At 47.6% G+C, this 26,262-nt stretch overlaps 1 protein-coding gene across 3 annotated transcripts in view; it reads left to right on the forward strand.

The window, feature by feature from the left end:
• ap1s3a (adaptor related protein complex 1 subunit sigma 3a) overlaps nucleotides 1–26,262 on the forward strand; it is a 60,898-nt gene that overhangs the window by 28,849 nt on the left and 5,787 nt on the right. The window contains exons 2-4 of one of the 3 annotated variants that reach the window (XM_072474526.1): nucleotides 1,074–1,188; nucleotides 7,200–7,378; nucleotides 16,700–16,808. In XM_072474526.1, coding sequence (XP_072330627.1) covers nucleotides 1,186–1,188; nucleotides 7,200–7,378; nucleotides 16,700–16,808 — 291 coding nt within the window. In that variant the 5' untranslated portion in view covers nucleotides 1,074–1,185. The remainder of the gene's footprint in view (nucleotides 1–1,073; nucleotides 1,189–7,199; nucleotides 7,379–16,699; nucleotides 16,809–26,262) is intronic. The other 2 variants (XM_072474524.1, XM_072474527.1) reach the window with 2 other exon arrangements.

Consider the following 26,262-nt stretch of genomic DNA (forward strand, 5'->3'; position numbering starts at 1 on the left):
TGTGTGAGTTTCCTCCGGGTGCTCCGGTTTCCTCCCACAGTCCATAGACGTGCAGGTTAGGTGGATTGGCCATGCTAAATTGCCCTTAGCATCCAAAAAGGTTAGGAGGGGTTATTGAGTTACAGAGATAGGGTGGAAGTGAGGGCTTAAGTGGGTCGGTGCCGACTCGATGGGCCAAATGGCCTCCTTCTGCACTGTTTGTTCTATGTTCTATGTCTTCAATAGGGTGCTCCGTAATAGACTAATGAATAAGGTCAGCGAATGTAAAGTCTGGGGCTAAGTTGCAGAATGGATTGCTAGTTGGCTTCAAGACATGAAGCAGAGAGTGGGGTAGTTATTCAGAATGGCTGAATATGGGAAGTGGTTATCCACAAGGATCAGTGCTGTTCACAATTTACATTAATGATTCTCTGAAATCCAAAGCACAATTTCTAAATTTGCAGGTGACACAAAATGGGACTGCACACTGCAGAGGACTTGAATAATTTGCATGAGAACATCGCAGAATGAGCAAATATTTGGCAAATTAAATTATAATCACTGTAGGGTGATACATTTAGGCAGGAAGGATAGGGATTACTTGGAAGGTACAAGTCAAGCTGAGGTTGAGGAACAAAGGGTGTGGAGAAGTACAAATAACCAATTATTAAATGTCGGGCTACAGATTAACCCATAAAGCCATGTATGCCATATATCCTTACGTACAATGTTATTCTATCATTTGCTTGTGAGTCAAGCTTCAGGATAGATTTTTTTTAAATGAACGAATTAATGAATAAATGAAGGAATTATAGGCAAAATATTTTGAATTGTGTCATAAAGGTCACGTTGTACACTTGCATGTCCTGTATTTTTAGTGACTGAGGCTTAATCTGTTATCACTGGGGTTAATTATCACATTTCAAGCAGTAGAGTCATTTCAAAAAGCATTAAAGCTGGGTGGAGAAATCAAACTACAGGTAAAGCCAATGAATGGAAGTAGGGGAAAGTGAACATTAAAGAAAATTTGAATGTTGCCATTTTTTCATGTGAAGTAAAAGGTTATAAATTAAGTTAAATTAATTTGCATGTAGGTTCTGAAGACATTGCGAAATAGGGTGGAGCTTTTACCTTGAGGAACTCTGGGAAAGTGATTACAATTTCCTGAAAGTAAAGATACAAACATATTTCTAACCTACAATCAGAATGGTAGGTACATTGAAATTACTAGTGGTAAAATTAATAACTTTCTGTCTGGCTAGGTGAGTAGGTTCATTCCTTACCTCTCTGGAACGGTGTCTTTACTACTGCATTGATTCGAAGTCTATGCGTGTCTGTCTCTCTCTCTGTTAATGATATTGCTGTGTCTATTTGAGGATATTTGGTAAGTAGCTTGTGCTCCCATATTACAAAACACTTGAAAAGAATCCCCACAGGATAATGCAACACCTGGAAACAGGCTGAACAGGTTCAGCAATGTTGTTGTATAATACTTTTGTTATTTTCTTAAATATGAGAAAACATGCACTTGAGTTAATTTCCAGAGCTTAGTATGAATCACGCTTAGTACATAGAGAGGATTTGTGAAGTGTATTCTAAATTAAATCAATTTACATGGTCTGAGCTGATGCACTGTATTTTAAATAATCTTTGTTATATAACAATGCATCATATGAATATATTAGTCTACTTGTTTAAGCAGTGAATAATGGATATATGTTTATATAGTGAGTAATCAAGGGAGTGAAATCTCTTTTTTTTTTAGTTGTGTACATCTTAACGTTGACATATCCTGCATCATTCCAAAGATGGTAATCTCAAAGTTGCATGTTTATTCCAACTGCTTCTCTCCGGCAAGAGAAAATGAAATATATATTCAGATATCTTGCAATACAAAGCCTCGGTGACCTTGCTTGAACAACAATGGACGGCAAACTGGGCGATTGCAAATATTGCTCTCTGCAGCTTGGAAGGAATCTGCTACAATAACATTAATGGCCATAGTAACCTTCACAGTCATTGGCAATGCTGTTTGAGCCCTGCTTGGAGGTTTCAATTGTGCCTGCGGTGTTCAGTGAGCATCTTATTAGTGAAGTGGAGACATCCGATAGATTATTTCTCCCTGAGGTTCAGGGAGGACGCTTGTTCTATGAACACATGGGTGGATATGGGCTCTTTCTACGAACCCTTGTCCCCCTCATTCACCTCTACTCTCTTCCAGTAGCTTATCCTGCTTTATGTTCCCTATCATGAGGGGGGCCATATACTTCTGCACTCATGCCTGGGGGTAGGTGGGTTTTGCAGAATCCTTGACATTAGGATAAACTCATAAAGCACGTACCACACCATTCCTTTTTAGATGTCAGCAACTTTAAACAACTCTGGAAACCACGAAAAAAGTCCACAAACTCAGCCAGATCAATATAAATCAGTCAGCAATTAATATGAAAGTAGGGGATTATCCCTTTACGTAGTGTTGCTGACGTGATCCTTCCTGCTGTTGAAAGTATGTTCGCTTTGTGGGGACATCAGCTGGAGTATTGAGCTGTAATGTGGCAGCACTGGCATCAAGTCGCCTTTCACATGCTGATTGACTTCACAATGTGGTTATTCTGCAGACCTTTAGTAGGGGCTCCCTGCGCTTGCATTAACAACCTCACCAACATAGAAGCCAATGTGGACAGCACAAAACAACATTGAAACCTTAGGCAGAACTGAGCATATTACATGCCATCCTGAGAGTCGGCATGTAATATGCTACCTCCACCTCTCAGAAACCCCCTGCCATTTAGCACCCACTCGAGTATTGATTGGTAATGGGTGGAAATGAAATGAAATGAAAATTGCTTATTGTCACAAGTAGGCTTCAAATGAAGTTAGTGTGAAAAGCCCCTAGTCGCCACATTCCGGCGCCTGTTCGGGGAGGCTGGAACGGGAACTGCTGGCCTGCCTTGGTCTGCTTTAAAAGCCAGCTAATTAGCCCTGTGCTAAACCAGCCCCATGGAAGGAAGCCCCATCTAATGAGAGCTGTCCGTCAACTCTCCAGTCTGTCCAGATACAGTAACAGTGTTGCAGTGGCCAGAAGAAGTACTGCAGCACTCTGCCTGGAACCAAGTCCCGGGACTGTTCTCAGGATTCGGTGGGGGGTGGGGGCACAGCTCCCAAGTTTGGGAGGGGAGGGCGCTCCAAATCTGAGGGGGCCTTCAAATTGAGGCTCCCCCATTTTGCACATAAGATGGAGAAAAGATTATCTCTGTTCCCCACCCAATGCAAGCCATATGACCAAATGATACAGGAGCAGAATTAGGCCATTCAGCCCATTGAGTCTGCTCCACATTCGATCAAGGCTGATATGTTCCTCATCCCCATAACCTTTCTAATCAAGAACACCTGGGGCGAAATTCTCCGGAAACGGCGCGATGTCCGCCGACTGGCGCCCAAAACGGCGCAAATCAGTCGGGCATCGCGCCGCCCCAAAGGTGCGGAATGCTCCGCATCTTTGGGGGCCGAGCCCCAACCTTAAGGGGCTAGGTCGGCGCCGGACGAGTTTCCGCCCTGCCAGCTGGCGGAAAAGGCCTTTGGTGCCCAGCCAGCTGGCGCGGAAATGACATCTCCGGGCGGCACATGCGCGGGACCGTTAGCGGCCGCTGACGGCATTCCTGCGCATGCGCAGTGGAGGGAGTCTCTTCCGCCTCCGCCATGGTGGAGACGTGGCGAAGGCGGAAGGGAAAGAGTGCCCCCACAGCACAGGCCCGCCGCGGATCGGTGGGCCCCGATCGCGGGCCAGGCCACCGCGGGGGCACCCCCCGGGGCCAGATCGCCCCGTGCCCCCCCCAGGACCCTGGAGCCCGCTCGCGCCGCCTTGTCCCGCCGGTAAGGTAGGTGGTTTAATCTACGCCGGCGGGACAGGCATTTTAGCGGCGGGACTACTTCTCCCAAAGACCCCGGATGGGCCGGAGAATCGCGCGGGGGGGCCCGCCAACCCGCGCGGCGCGATTCCCGCTCCCACCGAATATCCGGTGTCGGAGACTTCGGCAACCGGCGGGGGCGGGATTCACGCCAGCCCCCGGCGATTCTCCGACCCGGCGGGGGGTCGGAGAATCTCGCCCCAGATTTGTGCTTGAGATGCTGTTACCTACAAGGCTGCAGACCAAGAGCTGGAAGGTGGAATTAGAGAGAATAGTTCTTTCTTAGAATATAAGAACTTGGAGTAGGAGAAGGCAATTTAGCCTCTCGGACCTAATCCACTGTTCAACACAATCATGGCTGATCTCATCATGGCCTTAACTCCACCGCCCTGCCTGTTCTCCGTAACCATTCAACCCATTACTCATTTAAAATCTGTCTAACTCCTCCTTAAATTTACTGACTGTCTCAGCATCTACAGCACTCTGGGTATCGAATTCCACAGATTTACGACTCTTTGGGAGAAGTAGTTTCACCTCATCACTGTTTTAAATTTGATACCCCTTATCCGGAGACTATGACCTCTCAATTTAGAATGCCCCACAAGAGGAAGCATCTGCTCCACATCTATTTTAGCCATACCTTTTGTCATCTTTTATACCTCAATTTAGTTTCCCCTCATTCTAAACTATAGAGAGAATAGGTCTAAACTATTCAATCTCTCTTCATAAGACAAACCCCTCCTTTCTGGAATCAATTTAGGGAACCTCCTCTGAACTGCCTCCAATGCCACTACATCTTTCCTCAAATAAGTGGACCAAAACTGTGCACAACACTCCAGGTGCAGTCTCCCCAATGCCTTGTACAGTTGTAACAACACTTCTCTACTTGTATACTCTATTCCTTAGCTCTAAATGCCAACATTCCATTTGCTTTCTTTATTACCTGCTGTACTACATGCTAGTTTTCTGCCACTCATGCATGAGGACAGCCAGACCCCTCTGCATTGGAGCCCCCCGAAGTCTCTCCCCATTTAGATAATAAGCTGCCTTTCCATTTTTCTGACCAAAATGGATGACCTCACACTTATCCACGTTAAAATCGATCTGCCACATTTTGGCCCACTCACCTAACCTATCTATATTCTTTTGTAAGGTTTTTATTTCCTCATTGTAACTTACAGTCCCACCTATTTTAGTGTCATCTACAAATTTGGCTATAGAACCTTCTATCTCTGTATAGATTGTAAATAGTTGGGGCCCAAGGACTGAATCCTGTGGCACCCCACTAGTTACATCTTGCCATCCAGAAAAATATCTATTTAGCCTGACTTTGTCTTCTGTCCATCAGCCAGTCTCCTCACCCCATGTGATCTTACCTTGTGTATTAACCTTCTGTGTAACACCTTATCAGGTGCCTTGCAGAAGTCTAGATATACTACAGTACAAGATTCTGATTATCCATTTGGCTTGTTACAATTTCAAAGAACTCTAGCAAATTATGATTTGCCCTTCATAAAACTCTGATGGATTTGACTTTCCACATGTCCTTTCATTACTTCCTTGACAATGGATTCTAACAATTTCCCAACAACAGATGTTAAACTAACTGCTCTATAATTTCCTACATTCTGCCTCCCTCACTTTTGGAATAAGGGCATTACATTAGCATTTTTCCAATCCACTGGAACCTTTCCCGTGTCCAGGAAATTTTGGAATATTATAACTTTTGGATCCACTATCTCTTCTGCCATTTCCTTTAACACCCTAGGGTGTAGGCCATCAGACCCTGGGGACTTGCCTGCCTTCAATCCCAATAGTCTGTTGAGTACTGTTTCTGTATTGATGTTGATTGTTCTAAGTTCCTCCCTTTCTGTTACCCCTGAATTAAAACCGTTCCTAGTAGGATGGTCTTCCACCGTGAAACCCGAGGCAAAATATTGATTTAGCATCTCCGCCATTTCTGTGTTCTCCACTATTAACTCTCCGGTTTCATCTTCCAAGGAACCAATCTTCACTTTGGCGACTCTCTTCCCTTTTAATTACTTAGAGAAGCTTTTGCTATCCTTTTTGATATTTTGCGCTCGCTTTCTTTCGTATTTTACCTTAGCTCTTTTTATTACTTTTTCAGTCACTCGTTGTTTATGTTTGAAAGTTTCCCAAGCTTCCAGCCTGCCACTAGCCTTTGCAATATGGATACCTCAGTTTTTGTCTTTATATTGTCCTTAATCCCCTTGCTTAGCCATGGGCATTTTTTTTGACCCCTCTTCCCGTCTTTCTTCCTCTCTGGAATATATTTTAGTTGTAAGCACTGATCCCTTTCTTCACCAGCAAAGCTACGCCACCTCCTTTTCCGTTCGTCTATCTTTCCAAAATACTGAGTACCTTTGGATATTCAATTCCCAGATCTGGTCTCCTTGTAACCATGTCTCAGTAATCGCCACCAAATCATACGCTTTTGTCTCTATTTGTGCTGTTAACTCATTAATTTTGTTCCGAATGCTTTGTGCATTTAGATACAAAGCCAACCATCTGGGTTGGGACTGCGGGATACTGGGGGGAATCCTGTTAATACAATGTTATGCTCCCCCCAACTCGCTTCAAAACCTGCCGAGGAGGGGTGTAAGATTCTATCCCTTGAATCTGACTACACATAACCTGGGACATGTTTATGAGAGGTCTTTAACCTGAAACGTTTTGTTCCGATTCTGTTTCTGTCTCCACAAATGCTGTCAGCCCTGCTGAATATTTCCAACGTGTTCTGTTTTTTATAGATTGCAACATTTTACCTGATGTGTGCTTTCATTGCTTCCTACATTGACAGGTTTTTTTTTGTTCCTGGCTTTTGTCACACTGAGCTACTTTGCACAGCATTTTGATCATCTTGCCTCCACCTCCGATGGAAGCACTGGCACAATAGGGTTAGAAGCAAATCAAGGTGCTATACCGATTGATGGTAGTGTGTTCCAGATGAGTCTGAGTTTATGTGGCAACATGCACTTTTAACATGCATGTTGTCATCTGGAACTATGGCTCGTGATGGGAGAGGCCCCAATTTCCTTTCCAAGACATGGCTGACCAAGAATCTCTCCTGCTCTTGCAGCCTGCCATTGGTGTGTTGTTGAAAGATTTTCAGGTTGCTAATTAACCTGTTCGACTGCATTATAAACACCCCTTCCTCAGCCATAAAGTGCTGCGAGGGAATTGGGACTCGAAGCTAGAGCTTCCGGAGGTCAGAGGCAGTGATGCTACCCACTGTGCCATGAGATCTTCCCGCTATGTTGAGTGCTTAAGGATAAATATTTGTTTTCACAGATGCGTTTTATGCTGCTTTTCAGCCGTCAAGGCAAATTGAGACTCCAGAAGTGGTACACCACAATGCTTGAAAAGGAGAAGAAAAAGATTACTCGGGAACTTGTCCAAATTGTGCTGACACGACAACCCAGAATGTGTAGTTTTGTGGAATGGCGGGATTCCAAAATTATTTATAAAAGGTTTGAACTATCTTTTAATAATGCCGATTTATGCAATGTTTCACTATTTGTACTCAAATTAATAACCGGGTATTAAACGTAATATAGCTGTGACTGCATTATAGGAAACAACAAACAGGTTCTACAACAAGACTCCACAGGTCTGGCAGCATCAGAGAGGCAGAGAGAAACAGAGGACGCGATCGAATGGCCTCGTCGCGCATGACTCGGTGACACGTCGAGGCCATTAAATTTCTGATGCTCAGAACACCTTGCGAGATCTAACGAGATTTCACCAGATGTCGCGATCTGGATCTCGTCCTCGCTGGGCGAGATCCAGATTAGCATATGAGCCACTCTGCTCATTTAAATATGTCGCCGCCCGATTCTCATGATGCCCGGGAACTAGCGCTTGGGAGAACGCGCCATGGTGTCGTTTAGCACTGGTCCACACAGACGTGGACCAGGTGTAATGTACCTGGGGAGAGCGGGGGCGTGCTCAGGGGCTCCCAGGCCATCAGAGGCCCTCGGGTGGTCAGGCTCTGGGCCGGGTGGTCCTCTGGCACTCCTGGCATTTGAGTATCTTGGCACTGTCAGCCTGGCACCTCAGCAGTGCCACCTGAGCACCCTGGCAGTGACAACCTGCCAAGCTGCCCGTGTGGCACTGCTAAATGCATCCTCGGCAGAGCGTTCCTCGCTGAGGCCAAAAAAAAGAGTTCCCCAAAAGCGCCCAAAACGGGGATTTTGTTTGATTAAATTGCACCCAGAGTTACCGTTTCGTGTCTGTATGGCTCCAAGCTCTGAAGAAGTCATAAAGACTTGAAACATTAACTCTGTTTCTCTCTCCACAGATGCTGCCTCATCTGTTGAGTCTTTCCAGAATTTTTTGTTTTTATGAAAAATATTTCCAGCATTTTGTACTTTCATTTCAGATTTCCAGCATCCAGTATTTTGTATTGATTCCTTTTAACTTAGTTTAGAATGACTATTCCAAAACAGAGCTTACAGTTCCTCGCTTCTCCTCAGTAACTTCCCATGCCATCTTATTGAATATTTATTCTGTACCATTCCACCTGTTGTTCTGTGATGACAGTTTTCCAGGTGAAAGGTGAGTTTTAATTTACTGTCTTGATATGCTCCTCACAGTGAATCCAAAAAAAGAGGAATTATTTAAAGCACAGTCTATTCCAGTACAAGTCATGATTAGGAGTTACAGATACTCAAACAAAGTTGATGAGACTTCCCCCTGCTCCATCCGCACTAAAATCAGACTTTAATAACTAATCACCAATCACTAAATATAAACAAAGACCACAGGTGGGATTCTCCAGTCTCACAGCGCACGTTTTTCAGCAGCGCATCGTTCGCTGACGGAAGGATTCTCTACTTCCGCTCCTGTTCAGTGGGATTTCCCATTAAAGCCACCCCCGCCACAGGGAAACCCACGGTTGGGGTACGCTGCCAGCAGGAATAGAGAATCCCAACGGCCGGAGAATTGCAACCCACATCACATTGTAATTACATAGCATCTTTCACAATCTCAGGCTATTGCAAAAATGCTTTTGGGCCATTGAAGTGCTTTCTAAAGTGTAGTTGCTATTGTAATGTAGAAAGCATGATTGTGCAGAACAATGTGATGGTGCTGCTGGTGAGAGCGTAAAATGAAGCAAGGGAGAGGAGTTGCCCAGGGTGAATGGATTTAGGTACCTGCAGGTTCACGGCTTTGTAAGGAGAGAGGTGCCATCCTTCCCTGGGGTTGCAGGAAAAAGTGCTCTTGAGGGACAAAATAGGGCAGGAGAAGGTGTCGGATATCAATAAGGAGTTGATGGAGTGGGGGGACCCGTGGTGGGGGACATAAAATGCAAGTGGGAGGGGAGGTGGGGGGTCGAGATGTGGGCGGAGGCCTTGCGGAGGATGAACGCGTCCTCCGCGTGTGCGAGGCCAAGCCTCATCCAGTTCAAAGTGTTGCATAGAGCTCAAATGACAGTGGTGAGGATGACTAGGTTCTTTGAGGCGGTGGAGATAGGTGCACGGGGGGTGGGGGGCGCGAATCATGTCCACGTGTTCTGGGCTTGTCCAAGATTGAGGAGGTTTTGACAGGGGTTCGCGGTCATGTCCGAAGTCCTGGGAGTGGTGGTGGTTCTGAGTCCAGAGGTGGCAATGTTCGAGGTGTCGATAGACGCGGGCGGGAGTCAAGGGTGTGAGAGAGGCCGACGTTTTGGCCTTTGCCTCCCTGATAGCCCAGAGACGGATCTCAGGTGGCGAGACTCATAGCCGCTGAAATCAGATGTAGGGGTGAGTGACCTAACGGAATTCCTGAGGTTCGAGAAGGTTAACTTTGCCTTGAGGGGGTCGACGGATGGGTTCACCCGGAGGTGAAAGCCGTTTTATTGATTTTTTTTTTTTTTAAAGGCCGTGTGAGTGGTCAGCAAGGGGGGTGGTGGATGGGGGTTAAAATGGGGAAGGAGGGATTTGAGGAGGCAGTGGCATCAGGGGAGCAGGGGGTGTGGGTGTTGGTTGTTTATTGACTTGTTTGGTTGTTCTTCTGATGCTGTTTGTATATGTGATAATGCCTTGAATAAAAATGTTTTTAAATGTGATGGTGACCAGGTAATCTGTTTTTGGCGTGCTCAGAGGAGGATAAATAATGAAACTGAGAAAAATTGTCCTGATCTTCTTCAAAATAGTGTCATGGGATGTTTACCTGCACCTGAGTAGGCAAATGGGATCTCGATTTGAACAACTCATCGACAAAACCTCACCTCTATCAGTGTAGTGCTCCCTCATTACATCATGGTAGTGTCAGCGTTCATTTTTGTCTTCAACTTTGAACCCAGAACCTTAGACCAGATCTTCTGGTCTTTGGCGCATCAGGAAATGCACATCGGGATTTTATGGAAGTTCTAACATACTGACCGCTATGGGAATTACCACAGAAGTTTTTGCTTCTGATGGGCAATATCCCTGCTTCCAGGGACCCTCTGTGAATGTCTCAACTCCGAGTTAGAGTCTGAGACTTTTGGAGATCCAACTTAAGATAGTTATGCAGGAAATATTACATTAAAACCTTGTCTAACTCTTGGAGAACTAAGATCTCCCCAACCACCACACAATCACTTACACTGAACCACACGACTACCCCCTAATGACCTGACTACTCTCCCAGTCTGACGACCACCACGCCATCCTAATTAACTTACCCATCCACCAACATTCAAGCTGGACCTCTAAACTTGCTGTATGGCAGATACTGCCATAAAAAGCACCCCCCCCCCCCCCCCCCCCCCACCCGCCACTACCACACTCAACCCTGCTTTGACAGAGCACTCTGAGGGACAATGCACACCGCTATTCTGGGAAAGCCGGATTCGGAATGTCCCGGACGAAACGCGGAGCAGTGTTGTGCTGAATGGGGGAATGCTTGAGCAGGCGACGATCCATTGATAATTGCCACTGCTCAGAAGATCCAGCCCCTTGTGACTCAGGCGCGGTTTCCCTAGCTCTCCCTAGCAACAATCAGATTCAGCCAGTCATTCTTTGCATGCTGGGTGTAAACATTTTACTTCAAGATGAGCTTCTGACCTCATTCTCATACCATCATCACTCAACTTTTTATTCATTTACAGGATCTGGGTGTCGCTGGCTAGGCCAGCATTTATTGCCCATCCCCAATTTCCCTTGAGAAGGTGGTGGTGAGCTGCCTTCTTAAACCGCTGCAGTCCCTGTGGTGGAGATACATTCACAGTTCTGTTCGGAAGGGAGTTCAGGAGTTTGACCCAGCAAGAGTGAAGGAACAGGAACGGCGATATATATCCAAGTCAGGATATTGCGTGTCTTGAAGGGGAACTTCCAGGTGGTGGTGGTTTAATTTGTCTGCTGCCCTATACTTCTAGGTGACAGCTGCCATGGTGAGTTTCTGCAGTGCATTTTGTTGATGGTACACACTGCTGCTACTGTGCACTGGTGGTGGAGGGGGTGAACGTTTATGAATGAGATGCAAACCAAGCAGGCTGTTTTGTCCTGGCAAGTGTCAAACTTCTTGAGTGTTGGAGCTGCACACATAGAAGTGGAGTGTATTCCAGCACCCCTGACTTATGCCTTGGAGATGGTGGGCAGGCTTTGTGGAGTCAGGAGCTGAGTTACTCACTGCAGGACTCATTGCATCGGTCCTGACCTTGTAGTCACAATGTTTATATCGCTAGTCCAGGATATTTGCGAGCCATTGAATGTCAAGGAACGATGGTTCGATTCTCTCATGTTAGAGATGGTCATTGCCTGGCACATGTGTGGTGCGAATACTACTTGCCACTTCGCAACTCAAGCCTGGATATTGTTCAGGTCTTGCTGCATTTAGACATGAACTACTTCATGGAATCATAGAATACCTAGAGTGCAGAAGGAGACCATTCGACCCATCAAATCTGTACCAGCCTTCTGAAAGAGCACCCTACCCAGGCCCACTCTCCCACCCCAATCCCTGTAACTCCACTTAACGTTAGGACACTAAGGGACAATTTAGCATGTCCAATTTACCTAACCTGCACATCTTTGGACTGTGGGAGGAAATGGAGCACCCAGAGAAAACCCATGGAGATATGGGGAGAATGTGCAGACTCCATACAGGCAGTCACCCAAGGTCAAATTGAACCTGGGTCCCTGAGTTGTAAGGCAGCAGTGTTAACCACGGTGCCACACTCTACAGTATCTGTGGAGTCACGAATGGTGCAGAACATTGTGCAATCATCAACAAACTCCACTTCTGACCTTTTGATGGAGGGAAGATCATTAATGAAGCAGCTGAAGATGGTTGGGCCTAGGACATTACCCTGATGAACTCCTTCAATAATGGCCTTGGAACTGATATGTTTGATCTCCAACAACCGCAACTATCTTTCTTTTGTGCTGATGTGACTCCAGCCAGCGGTGAGATTTTCCAGATTCCCATTGACTTCACCTTTGCTCAGGCTCCTTGATGTCACACTCCATAAAATGCTGCCTTGATGTCGAGGGCAGTCACTCTCACCTCACTCCCTGCACTGGAACTCGCCGTCCATCTGCTGGTGACCGGATTCTCCGGTCTTGCTGGCAGCGCACCCACACCCGCAGCAGCATCGGGTGGCTTCAATGGGAATTCCTATCGATAACGGGAGGAACAAAGGGTCTGGCCACCAGTGAACAGCGTGACACCTCTCGCTGCTGAGAAACATGTTCCTGGGAGATCTGAGGTACCGCCCCTGTAGTTCAATTGCCCAAGTTTGAACCAAGGCTTTACTGAGTCAGGAGCTTAGTGACCCTGGTGAAACCAAAAGGAAACATTAGTGAGCAGGTTATTTCAAAGCAAGTACCGCTTGTTAGCACTTTACCCCTCGCTCAGCTCATCCTGCTGCTGAAACTCTCATTCAGGCCTTTGTTACCTTTAGACGTGACTCTTCCAACACTCTCCTGGGCAATGTCCCACCTTCTTTCCTGAGCAAACATTAGGTCATCCAAAACTCGCTGTCCATATCTTAACTTGCAGCAAGTCCCATTTCCCTATACCCCTGTCCTTGATGACTTACATTAGCTCTCAGTCAAGCAGTGGCTTTATTTAAAGTTTCTCATCCTTGTTTTCAAATTCCTTCATGGCCTTATCTCTGTAATCTTCTCCAGCCCCATAACCCTCAAGAGATACTCCTCTAATTGTGACCCTTTTGTATCCCCGATTCTAATTGCTTCACCTTTGGTGGCTGTGACTTTGCTTGCCTCAGTCCTGAGAGCTGGGATTCACTGACTACCTCTCCTTCCTCCTTAAAACCTCCCACTTTGGCCAAACTTTTACATCTGACTTAATCTCTCTTTGTGTGGTTTCTTGTCATAGTTGGTTTTATAATGCCCCTGAGAACCGCCTTGGGACGGTGCCATATGAATATATGTTGTGTTGTGTATCACTAACTGAACTCCAGCTGATAAATCTGTTAGTAACTGTGCCCATGTTCTGCTGCATTATGTGAACATACAGCACAGAAACAGGCCATTCAGCCTAACCAGTCAATATCAGTAATATTTTTCATTATGCAGACTTTGTGGCTAGACCTTTTTCCATCACTCTGCCAATTCCTCATATTCCAATGGAAGGAAATGAGATTGCATCAGCTCCAGTGAGCCACTCCCATTATTATGTCACTGCGGTTGTTAGCAATTACTCATTCGCTTTCTGGTGTAAACGTTTTAATTAGTTAGGGTGGAGTGATGCCATCCGTTTTTCAGTTGTTCGGCAATAATCAGCATCCAATGTTTGAGTTCAGTTGAAATTGAAAGGGGCTAAGATGTAAAACAGGTTTCATGATTGGCTATTGCCCATTTAAACTATTGAGGCCCAATGCCCTTTTTGTCGGACTATGGTGTTGGGATTTGCCTTTACCATACAGTTTAATGTGTAACACATCTCTTTTGAGTCTCAAGAGTTCTGAGTGGCCATGTAACTGGAAGTGTGGTCTGCCCAGAGTTCTGCACAATTTAAGTATCCATTTCTCAGACTTGTACTTGGCTGCTTTAGCTGAAGCATTCTCCATTCTATTTGCTTTAGTCGTGAACACGCCCAGTCCATCACACAAACCCACCTCCCATCAATTGACGCTGTCGACAACTCCCACTGTCTGGGGAAAGCGAGCAGCATAATCAAAGACCACTCCCACCAGGCTTACTCACTCTTCCAACTTCTTCCATCGGGCTGGAGATACAAACGTCTGAGGACGCACACTAAAAGATTCAAAAAACGCTTTTCCCTGCTGTTACCAGACTCCTAAATAACCCTCTTATGGACTGAACTGCTTAATACTACACTATTGTGTGCTTCACCCGATGCCGGTGTCTATGTATTTACATTGTATACCTTGTGTTGCCCTATTATGTATTTTCTTTCCATGTACTAAATGATCTGTTTGAGCCGCACGCAGAAAAATACTTTTCACTGTACCTCTGTACACGTGACAATAAACAAATCCAAATCCAAACCATGTGGTCATTAGGTACATTTGAGGACCTGGCCCATCACTTATCATCCCTAGGTCTCTTAACCTTTACCATTTTGACAGCATTCACATACCCACCATTCCCTTCACACTTGTCCACATTAAATTTAATTTCCCACTGTTCTTTCCATTTACATATTGTATCTGCGTGCCTCTTTAGATTCATCAATTTACATTTCCTCCTTTCAGTTTGGTATCATTTGTGAATCTGATCACTTTTCATTGATATTTTAAATGAATATGAGTTCCCTCTACAATGTTGATTTTTAATAGAAGTTCCATGTGTCAGTTTTCTATTCATATTCCAGAATAGGTATATTTAAGGGATTTTTACTGATAATATGGATGCTATATCATCAACAATTTTGTACATTGCATCTAGATTCTGGCAATATTTCACTCTGTTCAAGATTTTTTAACTTTTGTGTACCACCTCTGTTTAGAGTACCATTTCATTGTGCTTTATATTTGATTGAAGAAGCATTAACTTGAAGTATTTTGTGGTGGTAGAATTAATTTTCGACTGGCTTCACAAAGATAACGAGCTTAAGTTTCAGCCTGAGGGAGAACTGTCAGGCATCAGGTGGATTGCATCACCATAATCAGAATCCAGGAAAGGATTTGGTGCCATAAAAGGAGAAATGAGATTTGAAGAATGATATTTTTGCCCTCGGGGAAAATAATGTTGCGTCTCGTTTCTTTTAAAAATCAATTTCTTTTTTCCCCTGTCCCTCGACAAAGATGAGGCAAAGTATTTATTTATGCTCTGCCGACCAATTATGGGGAAATTTCTTTTCTAGGAAAATTGTCAGTAAATTTATAGTTTCACTAAAATGGTGCACAGCGACCATTTTGCATGGTGGTGTCAAACAAATAGCGTGCATAGAACATACAGTGCAGAAGGAGGCCATTTGGCCCATCGAGTCTGCACTGACCCACGTAAGCCCTCACTGCCACCCTATCCCCGTAACCCAATAACCCCTCCTAATCTTTTTTTGGACACTAAGGCAATTTAGCATGGCCAATCCACCTAACCTGCACGTCTTTGGACTGTGGGAGGAAACCAGAGCACCCGGAGGAAACCCATGCAGACACGGGGAGAACGTGCAGACAGTGACCCAGCGGGGAATTGACCTGGGATCCTGGCGCTGTGAAGCCATAGCGTTAACCACTGTGCTACCATGCTGCCCCCAAGTGTGGTGCTCAAAACAAAACAGCAACATTATTGTCCTATGCCAAAATACAATTTAAAATACAGAGTTACTTGTAACCATATGGCAAGCATTTTCCATTCACCCAGAAGTCGATGTCAAAAGAAGATATTGGAGAAATGCCCAGTAATTTGATCAGGTTGCTTTTGCATATGATTTGTGTAACTCTGATTTGGATCAGCACAAATGTTTGCCTGGTTGCTGAACAGAAAGACTTCAGAAAATTGGCATTGCATCACAATAGGTGTACAAAAACCATATCCATGAACTCTCCAATGAGAAATGTAAAGCTCGCTCTGACTCGTCGATCCATCTCTGTGATAATCATTAAGGCAGATGTCCAACTGTAATAATGGCTTTTAAATCACTACTCTACCAATTTGAGATTTTGTTGTAAATAATATTGAAGTGAATTTCTGACATTCAACAGGTATGATTTAATATATAATTTAATGCATAATTAGTAAAGTTGTTCTTTGGATTTTCCACAGTTATTGTAAAGTTATTTCAAAGGAGTGTGTAACTTCCCTTATTTGTTTTATTAACAAAGGCCTCTAGTTCACAACTGATCACTAAATTTTCACAAATAGAAAAATCAGCAGTTTGTATTGGAAAATCCCAAATGCCACAACATCAATGGAAGAATATTCGAAAGTTAATAGAACTGTACTGTAGTGATCTGTATATCTGCTGGTATGTAAGGGGTTAACATCTGTAAGTAAGTGCTAGACAACCACTAGATGGCAGCAGCAGATCTATGTATATAAGCTACACTCAGGAGATTCTCGCCTCTTCGTATCAGGAGTGACTAGCGAACAGAAAGTTAGCTTAGTGAGCAGGTGTAGTTAAACAATATATATACTTATTCTTATTTATCTAATCTTCAGTTATAATTGTAGAAGAGTCAACAAACTCATAGTTATTTATAATCATTACTCAATAAACAGTATTTACTTAATTTGAAGACAGAGTTTTACTGAACATCAACCATCAGACCATTCTGGACGTAAGCAAATGAGTAACAAGTTTTTACTATAAGTTAATATAACATGTACTGTCATAATTCAGGTGCTGTGCATAAATTCATATTTCTGGGATTTTGTTTTTCATCCATCCCTTAGGTTTGCTAGTTTATATTTTTGTTGCGCGATAGAGGAACAAGACAATGAGCTTCTGACTCTAGAAATCATCCATCGCTATGTGGAACTGCTGGATAGGTATTTTGGAAATGTATGTTTTCTGTGGTAAATGCATTTTAAGTTTGCTTAATTTTATCACCATGTTGTCCCATTGTGCTGGTTGAAATTGTTTATTTGATTAAATTCTAATTTTTAAGAAAAAACCTTGAGGTTTCTACGCAAAGTGAAGCTTATTAGCACTTTGGAATGGAACACAAACCTCTTGTTCAAGTACAAATAGAGCATGGTTAACTGCTAAATGTATAAAGCTCATTTAGCTCAGTCTCCACAATTTGTTTCAGCCCTTAACCGGGTGATATTTTTCACAGCAGCCTAAGGGAAAGCATTCTGTTTTAGGAACCAGATTAGGCCTGTCCAAACAGCATGAAAAGACAATGACCTTTTAACACGAGGCTTAAAAATGAAAGCACGGTGCGTAACAAATTGAACTTTTCAGTCTTCAGGTTCTGATTGGCCTTAAAAGTTATGTTTAAATATTGTTTCTATTTTAATTTTTTTCACCACATTAGACAACACAATTCAATGTACCTTTCTGCAAAGTATACGATTAAATTAATGCCCACCTATTTAGGTTAGAATCACTTCTTTTTTTAAAAAAGTGTTTTTATTGAGTTTTTTTTTGTGGTATACAAAACAGTGATAAATATGGACAAACAGTAGGAGACAGAGGAAAAAGAAAAATATTTACACCGGTCGGTTTCAACTATTTACATCCATACATCATGTTTTTTTTTCCTCTTACGTTATTGACAGTGGTGGTTGTGGTTTCCTGTGTTTCATTCCCCACCGTTTTTTTCCCTTTTGGTTCAGGTTGTTGCACCCCCCCCCCCCCCCCCCCCCCGCCTTTTCTCTTTTTTTCTCTTTTCCTGCCCCCCCCCCTTGTTTCTCATGCTTCTTTTGTTGGACATGGTTGGGTTCCATGTTTCCCTGGCCCCCCTCCCCCCCACTCTCCTCCCCGCTACCCTGGTGTGCCTTGGCTACCCCCTCCTGTCCTTTGATTTTTTAGCTGTTGGCTACATATATGGAGGTGGAATTGACCCTGTGCAATGCTTCACTCCAGAGTCTCCACCCTATTTCAAACCCAAGTCCTCCTCCCACTCATCCCTCGTCTAGTCCAGTTGGGTATTGGCCCACCTTAGCAGTCGCCCATACATGTCACCACAGTTCCTTTCCCTAGGATGTCCACGTCCAACAGGTCCTCTAGCAGTGATTGTCGTGGTAGTCATGGATACGTACTTGTTTCCCTTCTTGGAAGCTTTGGATTTGTAGGTTCCTAAGTTTGTTTTCCTCCCCTCAACTGGAATCTTTATGTCAGTTGCTCGAGGATTGTCAGTCTGTTGTTGGTGTAGAAGTCCCGAACTGTCAGCGTCCCAGCCGGCTCCCCTCCCCCCGTCCTGTCTTCACCTTTTTGAAGGTGGTGCCTACAGTTGCAGGTGTGAACCTGTGGTTGTAGCAGTTGGGGGCATTGTCGGACATTTTGATTAAACCAAAATAATGTCGCAGTTGGTTCCACGACCGGAGTGTTGCTCTCACCACTGGGCTTGTTGAATATTTATTAGGTGGGTGATGCACGATCAATTACACAAAGACGACAGTAGGATGTAATCGAGGCTTTATTACACTGAGATGTGTGACCTCCTACATCAGCTGACGCAATGGTTGCTGTACTATATTTATACTCCGCCTACTGGGCGGAGCCAGCAGGCAGGGATCTACCCCCGTACCTGTAGTACAGGGGCCTTACCGTAAAGCACCGATATCAACATCCTATATATACAACATATACATCAGTGGTGACTACCACATTCACCCCTGTTAAAAAAAATGAGTCCGACGGGGTGGGGGGTGGAGAACTATATACAGAAAGTTGTGTTTTAAAAGTACAGATAATGTTACAAATTCAGGTGGTCCGGTGCCTTGATCTGTTGTTGAGAGCGCGGCAGTGCTGGTGGCGACTCCGGCGGCTTGGTCTTCGGTGACGCCGGGAGCGTGTCGAAATCCTCTTCATCCCCGGGTGTGAGCAAGGGAAGGATGGATTGTCCCGGAGCGGGGGCTGCGGTGGGGTGCGCCAGGGGGAGGGAGGGTGGCACCGGGTCGGAGGGGTGTGTGTATGTGAAACCAGCTGGTGCCAGGTCCCGGAGGGAGACTGTGTCTTGGCGGCCGTCGGGGTATGCTAGGTAGGCGTACTGCGGGTTGGCGTGAAGTAGCTGTATCCTCTCAACCAACGGGTCCGCCTTGTGGAGTCGGACGTGTCTACGGAGGAGAACGGGTCCCGGAGCTGCCAGCCATGTCGGGAGCGAAACCCCGGAGATGGACTTCCTAGGGAAGGCAAAAAGACGTTCATGGGGGGTTTCATTAGTCGCGATGCACAGGAGCGACCGAATGGAGTGAAGTACGTCGGGGAGGACCTCCTGCCAGCGGGAGGCCAGGAGATTTCTGGACCGTAGGGCCAGCTGGACGGCCCTCCAGACCGTCCCATTGTCCCGCTCCACCTGCCCGTTTCCCCTGGGGTTGTAGCTGGTCGTCCTGCTCGAGGCAATGCCCCTGTTGAGCAGGTACTGGCGCAGCTCATCGCTCATAAATGAGGAACCCCGGTCGCTGAGGACGTAGGCGGGGAAGCCGAACAGAGCGACAATGGTGTTGAGGGCTTTGATGACGGTGGCAGACGTCATATCGGGGCATGGGACGGCAAAGGGGAATCGGGGATATTCATCGACCATACTGAGAAAGTACGTGTTGCGGTCGGTGGAGGGGAGGGGCCCTTTGAAGTCCATGCTGAGGCGTTCAAAGGGGCGGGAGGCTTTCACCAGGCACGCACGGTCTCGCCGGTCAAAGTGCGGTTTACACTCCGCACAGACCTGGCAGTCTCTGATGATCGCCCTGACTTCCTCGATGGAGTAGGGCAGGTTGCGGGCCTTGATGAAATGGTAAAAACGTGTGACCCCTGGGTGACAGAGGTTGTCGTGCAGGGTCCAGAGTCGATCCATTTGTGCGCTGGCACATGTACCTTGGGATAGGGCATCGGAGGGCTCGTTGAGCTTACCGGGGTGATACAAAATCTCATAATTGTAGGTGGAGAACTCGATCCTCCACCTCAAGATTTTATCATTTTTGATCTTGCCCCGCTGTGTGTTATTAAACATGAAGGCAACCGACCGTTGGTCAGTGAGGAGAGTGAATCTCCTGCCGGCCAGGTAATGCCTCCAATGCCGCACAGCTTCAACGATGGCTTAGGCCTCTTTTTCGACGGAGTAGTGCTGAATTTCGGAGGTATGGGGGGTGCGGGAAAAGATTGCCATGTGTCTGCCTGCCTGGTTGAGGGTGGCGGTCAGAGCAACGTCTGATGCATTGCTCTCAACTTGGAAGGAGAGCGTCTCGTCGACCACGTGCATCGCGGCCTTGGCGATGTCGGCCTTGATATGGTTGAAGGCCTGGTGAGTCTTGGCCGTCAGAGGAAAACAGTGGATTGAATGAGTGGGCGGGCCTTGTCCGCATAGTTTGGGACCCACTGGGCGTAATACGAAAAGAACCCCAGGCAACGTTTGAGGGCCTTGGGGCAGTGGGGGAGGGGAGTCCCATGAGGGGGCGCATGCAATCAGGGTCGGGACCCAGAGCTCCGTTCTGGACCACGTAGCCGAGGATGGCTAAGCGGTTCGTGCTGAACACGCATTTCTCCTTGTTATACGTGAGGTTGAGGAGAGTGGCGGTGTGGAGAAATTTGGCAAGGTTGGCGTCATGGTCCTGCTGATCGTGGCCGCAGATGGTGACATTGTCCAGGTACGGGAAAGTGGCCCGCAGCCTGTACTGGTCAACCATTCGGTCCATCTCCCATTGGAAGACCAAGACCCTGTTGGTGACCCCGAAGGGAACCCTAAGAAAGTGACAAAGGCGGCCATCTGCCTCGAAGGCAGTGTATGGGCGGTCCGCCTTGTGGATGGGGAGCTGGTACTCGGCGGATTTTAGGTTGACAGTTGAGAAGACCCGGTACTGTGCAATCTGATTGACCATGTCAGATATGCGTGGGAGGGGGTACGCGTCAAGCTGCGTGTTCCGATTGATGGTCTGACTGTAGTCAATGACCATCCTGTTTTTCTCCACAGTTTTGATCACTACCACTTGGTCTCTCCAGGGGCTGTTGCTGGCCTCGATGATGCCTTCCCAAAGCAGCCGCTGGACTTCAGACCGGATGAAGGTCCTGTCCTGGGTGCTGTACCGTCTGCTCCTAGTGGCGGCAGGTTTGCAATCCGGGGTTAGGTTTGCAAAAGGGAAAGGTGGGTCGACCTTAAGGGTCGCGAGGCCGCACACAGTAAGGGGTGGTAGGGGCCCGCTGAATTTCAAGGTTAGGCTCTGGAGGTTGCACTGGAAGTCCAGGCTGAGTAGCAAGACAGCGCAGAGGTTGGGGAGGATGTAGAGGCGTAAGCCGCTAAATTCCACACCCTGGACAGTGAGAGTGGCGATGCAGTATCCCCGGATCGCCACGGAGTGGGACCCGGAGGCCAGGGAGATTCTCTGGAGCGGGGTGTACCGCGATGGAGCAGCGCCTTACCATATCAGGGTGAATGAAGCTCTCCGTGCTCCCGGAGTCCAGCAGGCAGGAGATCTCGTGCCCGTTGGCCTTCACTTTATTTGAAGCAGTGGCGAGGTTGTGTGGTTGAGACTGGTCAATTGTGACCGAGGTGAGACGCGGCTGGTCGTTGGCGGTTGCAGGCAATGAGCGGCCGGATGAGGTGCCCGACAAGCATGGGTCCTGAGTCGGGTAAGGTGGCTGCGCCCACGGGCCGCACGTGTCGTGGGGAAAGCAAGATGGCGGTGCCCGTTGGTCCTGGGAGGAACAAGGTGGCGGCACCCACGGGCCGCACGTGTTGCGAGTCGAGCAAGATGGCGGCATCCACTGGCCGCATGTGGTCCTAGGAGGGGAAGATGGCGGCGCCCACTGGCTGCACGTGGGGGTGCCGGGACAATAGCGACGGTTGAGCGGGCCTGGCACACTGCAGCAAAATGTCCCTTCTTGCCACAAGCCTTGCAGAGGCCGCTGCGTGCCAGGCAGCGCTGTCGGGGGTGTTTTGACTGCCCGCAGAAGTAGCATTTGGGGCCCCCGGGGTTGGTTGGCTGCCGCGCGGCACAGGCGTGGGATTGGCTGAGAGCTGTCGCTGATGGGGTCCACGATGGGGCGTCCGCCTGCGGGGTCCACGACGCACGGGGGGGTGGGCCGCACGGTTGGGGGCATAGGCCTGAATGTTGCGTGATGTGACTGTAAGTGAAAGCGCTTGTTTTTCGGTCGCCATGAGGTCGAGCGTGGCCCCCTCTAAGAGACGCTGGCGGATGTAGGCAGACCCTCTGCCCGTAACAAATGTGTCTCTCATTAGCAAATTTGAGAGTTCTGTGGCCGAAACGGCCTGACAGTCACAGTCTCTAACTAGGGGGAACAGGAGACAGAAATCTTCCACCGACTCACCGGGAAGTTGACGCCACGTGGAGAGGAGGTGCCTGGCGTAGAGTGTGTCAGTCCGCTGAGCGTAGTTTTCCTTCAGTAGCGCCATGGCCTCTGCATAGGTCGGCGCGTCCTGGACAAGTGGAAAGACGTTGGAGCTCAGCCGCGTGTAAAGGATCTGGAGCTTCTGTGCTTTTGGGATTTTGCCTGGCGCAGACCCGATGTACGCTTCAAAACAGGCTAGTCAATGTTCAAAGTCCTTTTTGGTGTTGTCTTCTTGTGGATGCAACTGCAGAGATCAGGCTTGATGCGGAGGTCCATCTTCTGAAAAACTCAGTGTAATAAATTGATGCACGATCAATTACACAAAGACGAGAGTAGGATGTAATCGAGGCTTTATTACACTGAGATGTGTGTCCTCCTGCAGCAGCTGATGAAATGGCTGCTGTACTGGGAGCACACATATTTATACTCCGCCTACTGGGTGGAGCTAGCAGGCAGGGATCTACCCCCATACCTGCAGTACAGGGGCCTTACCGTAAAACACGTATATCAACATCCTATATATACAATATATACATCAGTGGTGACTACCACAGTGGGGATGGGAGTGCCGCCATGACTAAGCCCCGCAGGGAGGTCCCCTTGCAGGAGCCCTCCCTCCTCCATAAGCACCCACTCAGCTTCTGGCTCCTTTATTCATCCTTTTACACTCTCTGCAGTCGCTGCCCAGTGGTAATATTGCAGGTTTGGGAGGGCTAGGCCACCCATGGATCCTGTTCTCTTTGGGATCCTTGCATTCTTCCTGTCCCATACAAACGCCATAATCAGTTTGTCTAGTGAATTGAAAAGGGCTTGGGGATGTAGATAGGGATGGATCTAAACAGGAAGAGGAACCTGGCAATATGTTCATTTTGACTGTCAGCACCCTCCCCACCAAGGAAAGTGGGAGTGTGTTCCATTTCTGCAGGCTCTTTGTAACTTCCTCCATCAGGCTGGTCAGGTTCCACTTTTGGAAGCCCTTCCAGTCATGAACAATTTGGATTCCCAGGTAGCAGAATTATGTCAGGCCTGTTTAACAGGCAGCCCCTCCAGCTCATCCCTCCCCCTTGCAGAGATCGCACTTTTGCTCAGGTTTAGTTTGTAGCCCGAGAAGGCTCCAAACTTTCAAGAGCGTCATAATTTCGTCCATGCTGCTTTGCGGGTCCGAGATGGAGAGGAGCAGGTTATCCGCATAGAGCAAGACTCTGTGCTCTCTGCCTCCTCTCCGGATCCCCTTCCAATTCTTTGCCGCCCTAAGCGTGATCTCTAGTGGTTCGATCACTAGGGCAAAGGGATAATGGGCATCCCTGTCTTGTGCCTCTGTGCAGCTGGAAGTACCAAGACCTGGTGGTATTTGTCTGTCCGCTCACCGTGGGAGTGCTGTACAGGTGTTTCACCCTGGCGGTGAAGCCTGTTCCAAGCCCGAACTGCTCCAGTACCTCCATGAGGTACTTCCATTCAACCCTGTCAAAGGCCTTTTCAGCGTCCAGGGAGGTGATCACCTCGGTGTTCTCTCCTCCAGATGTGGTCATGATCACGTTTAGCAGGCGCCTGATGTTTGATGTTAGCTGTCTACCCTTGACAAAGCCCGTCTAGTCTTCTGCTATCACCTCTGGTACGCAGTCCTCCAACCTTTAGGCTCAGATCTTGGTCAGTATTTTCACTTCTGGGTTTAGCAGCGAGATAGGTCTGTAGGAATCGCATTCTGCTGGGGCTTTGTCTTTCTTGGGTATCAGCGAGATTGAGGCTTGTGCTAGCGTAGGTGGCAGTGTGCCCCTCGCCAGTGAGTCTGATAACATCTCCCGCAGGTGCGGGGCCATAACTGTCACAAATCTTTTGTAGAAGACAGCTGGGAAATCGTCCGGTCCCTGCGCCTTCCCCACCTGCATGGAGGTGATACTCTCATGGTTTCTCCCATTTCTAGCGGTGCTTCTAGCCCCCGTCTCCTATCATCCCCCACAACTGGCATGTCCAGTCCATCAAGGAACTGTTTCATCCCAGAGTCCCCTGCTGTAGGCTCCAATGTGTACAGTCCCCCAGTTGTACCTGGTTGACCTTTTCTGGATCTGCTACTAATTTGCCTTTGCGGTCCCTAATCTGGGCTATTTCCCTCGTGTCTGCCTGCTTTCTCAGCTAGAGAACGAGCAAGCGGCTGGCCATGTCTCTGTGTTCTTACAGGGTCCCCCGTGTTGGTGCTCTGCTTTCCTTGTGGAGAGCAGGACAAAGTCCATCAGTAGCTTTTACCTCTCCACCAGCAGCTTTATGGTCGGGGCCTCGGAGTATCGCCGGTCTACCTCCAGTATGGATTTGACTAGCTGTTGCCTAGCCACCCTCTCTTCCCTATCTCTTCATGCTATCATTTCATCCCTGATCACAGCCTTCAGTGCCTCCCAGAACTTTGAGGGTGAGACCTCTCCATTCTGGTCATTAGAAACATACTCGCCTATGGCCTGAGATACTTTCTCGCAGAAAGCCTTATTAACCAGGTGGGCCGTGTCCAACTTCCATGTGAGAAGTTGGGCACGGCCCGCCTCCAACCTCACATCCATATAATGTGGAGCGTGGCCGGAGATTATGAACGCGGGATATTCCGGTCTTACCTGCCCTGGAAGCACCAATTTTCCCACACAAAGAAGTCAATCCGTGAATAGACTTTATGTACTTGAGAGAAGAAGGAGAACTCCTTCTCCCCTGTGTGGGTGAATCGCCATGGGTCATCTGTTCTATGAATAGGCTGAGTTCTGTCATAATATACACCAGTATATCATGGTGCAGACACACACTGATGGACACACAGTGGGACCAATCAACACACACAACACCTCAGCCAATCACCAGTTAGAGCACACGCACTATAAAGACAGGGGGCATCAGAGTTCCCGCTCATTCGAGTTGCAGCTAGCTAGGAGGACAGAGCTCACAGCCTGTAACACAGACACTCACCATGTGCTGAGTGCATCGACTGGTTAGGACAAGGCAAAGGTCTTTAGTTAAAGCTAGTATCGTGTTATCCCACAGTCGGAGTATGTTAAACAGTTAATGATTCAATAAAATAGTGTTGCACTATTTCAAGTGTTGGTCACCTGTATGTGTTCCACGGATCCAGAACACCCAACACATCATGGTACCAGCAGCCCCATGATTGGTCACGTCACCTTGGACCAAGGTGGGCATCGACCTGTTCCACGCGCTGGGCAGGGACTATGTCCTGATTGTGGACTACTTTTCAAATTACCCGGAGGTGATACGGTTGCACGACATCACATTGTCTGTTGTCATCCGTGCCTGTAAGGACACCTTTGCTCGACACAGCATCCCATTCACAGTGATGTCGGACAATGGCCCCTGCTTCGCAAGCCAGGAATGGTCCAACTTTGCCAGGCGGTGCAATTTTGCACGTGACATCCAGTCCCCTGTACCCCCAATCCAACGGCAAAGCGGAGAAGGGCGCCCACATAGTCAAACGGCTCCTCTGCAAGGCTGCCGATGCTGGGTCCGATTTCTACCTCACCTTGCTGGCCTATCGCTCCGCCCCACTGTCCACTGGCCTGTCGCCAGCCCAGCTGCTCATGGTGCCATCCATTCATGTCCCAGACCTCGACCACGTTCCGGTCCTTCGACGGATGCAGCTGTCTCGTGCACAGCTCAAGGTGGCTCATGACTCCCATGCAGCTGATCTCCCTGCTCTGGCTCCAGATGACAACGTCCGCATCCATCTTCCGGATGGTGGCTGGTCTGCAACTGCTGTGGTCCTTCGGCAGGTAGCCCCTCGCTCGTTCCAGGTTCGTCTACCGGATGGCTCCATTCTGCGCCTCAATTGACGTGCCCTTCGTCTCGTTCCGCATTTGCTTCGTGATCCTTCACTGTCGCCTCGCCCTCCTGCTGACCCTGCCCTGGACTATGCAGAGATCTCGGTCACTCTGCATCCTCCTCACTCTGATGCAGTCCAGCCCGCTCCTCAGCCGGCGGCTCCCAACCCACCCTTGAGGCGGTCAACCAGAATTCGTTGCCA

The sequence above is a fragment of the Scyliorhinus torazame genome, chromosome 14 (genome assembly GCF_047496885.1).
Source record: "Scyliorhinus torazame isolate Kashiwa2021f chromosome 14, sScyTor2.1, whole genome shotgun sequence".
NCBI lineage: Eukaryota > Metazoa > Chordata > Chondrichthyes > Carcharhiniformes > Scyliorhinidae > Scyliorhinus > Scyliorhinus torazame.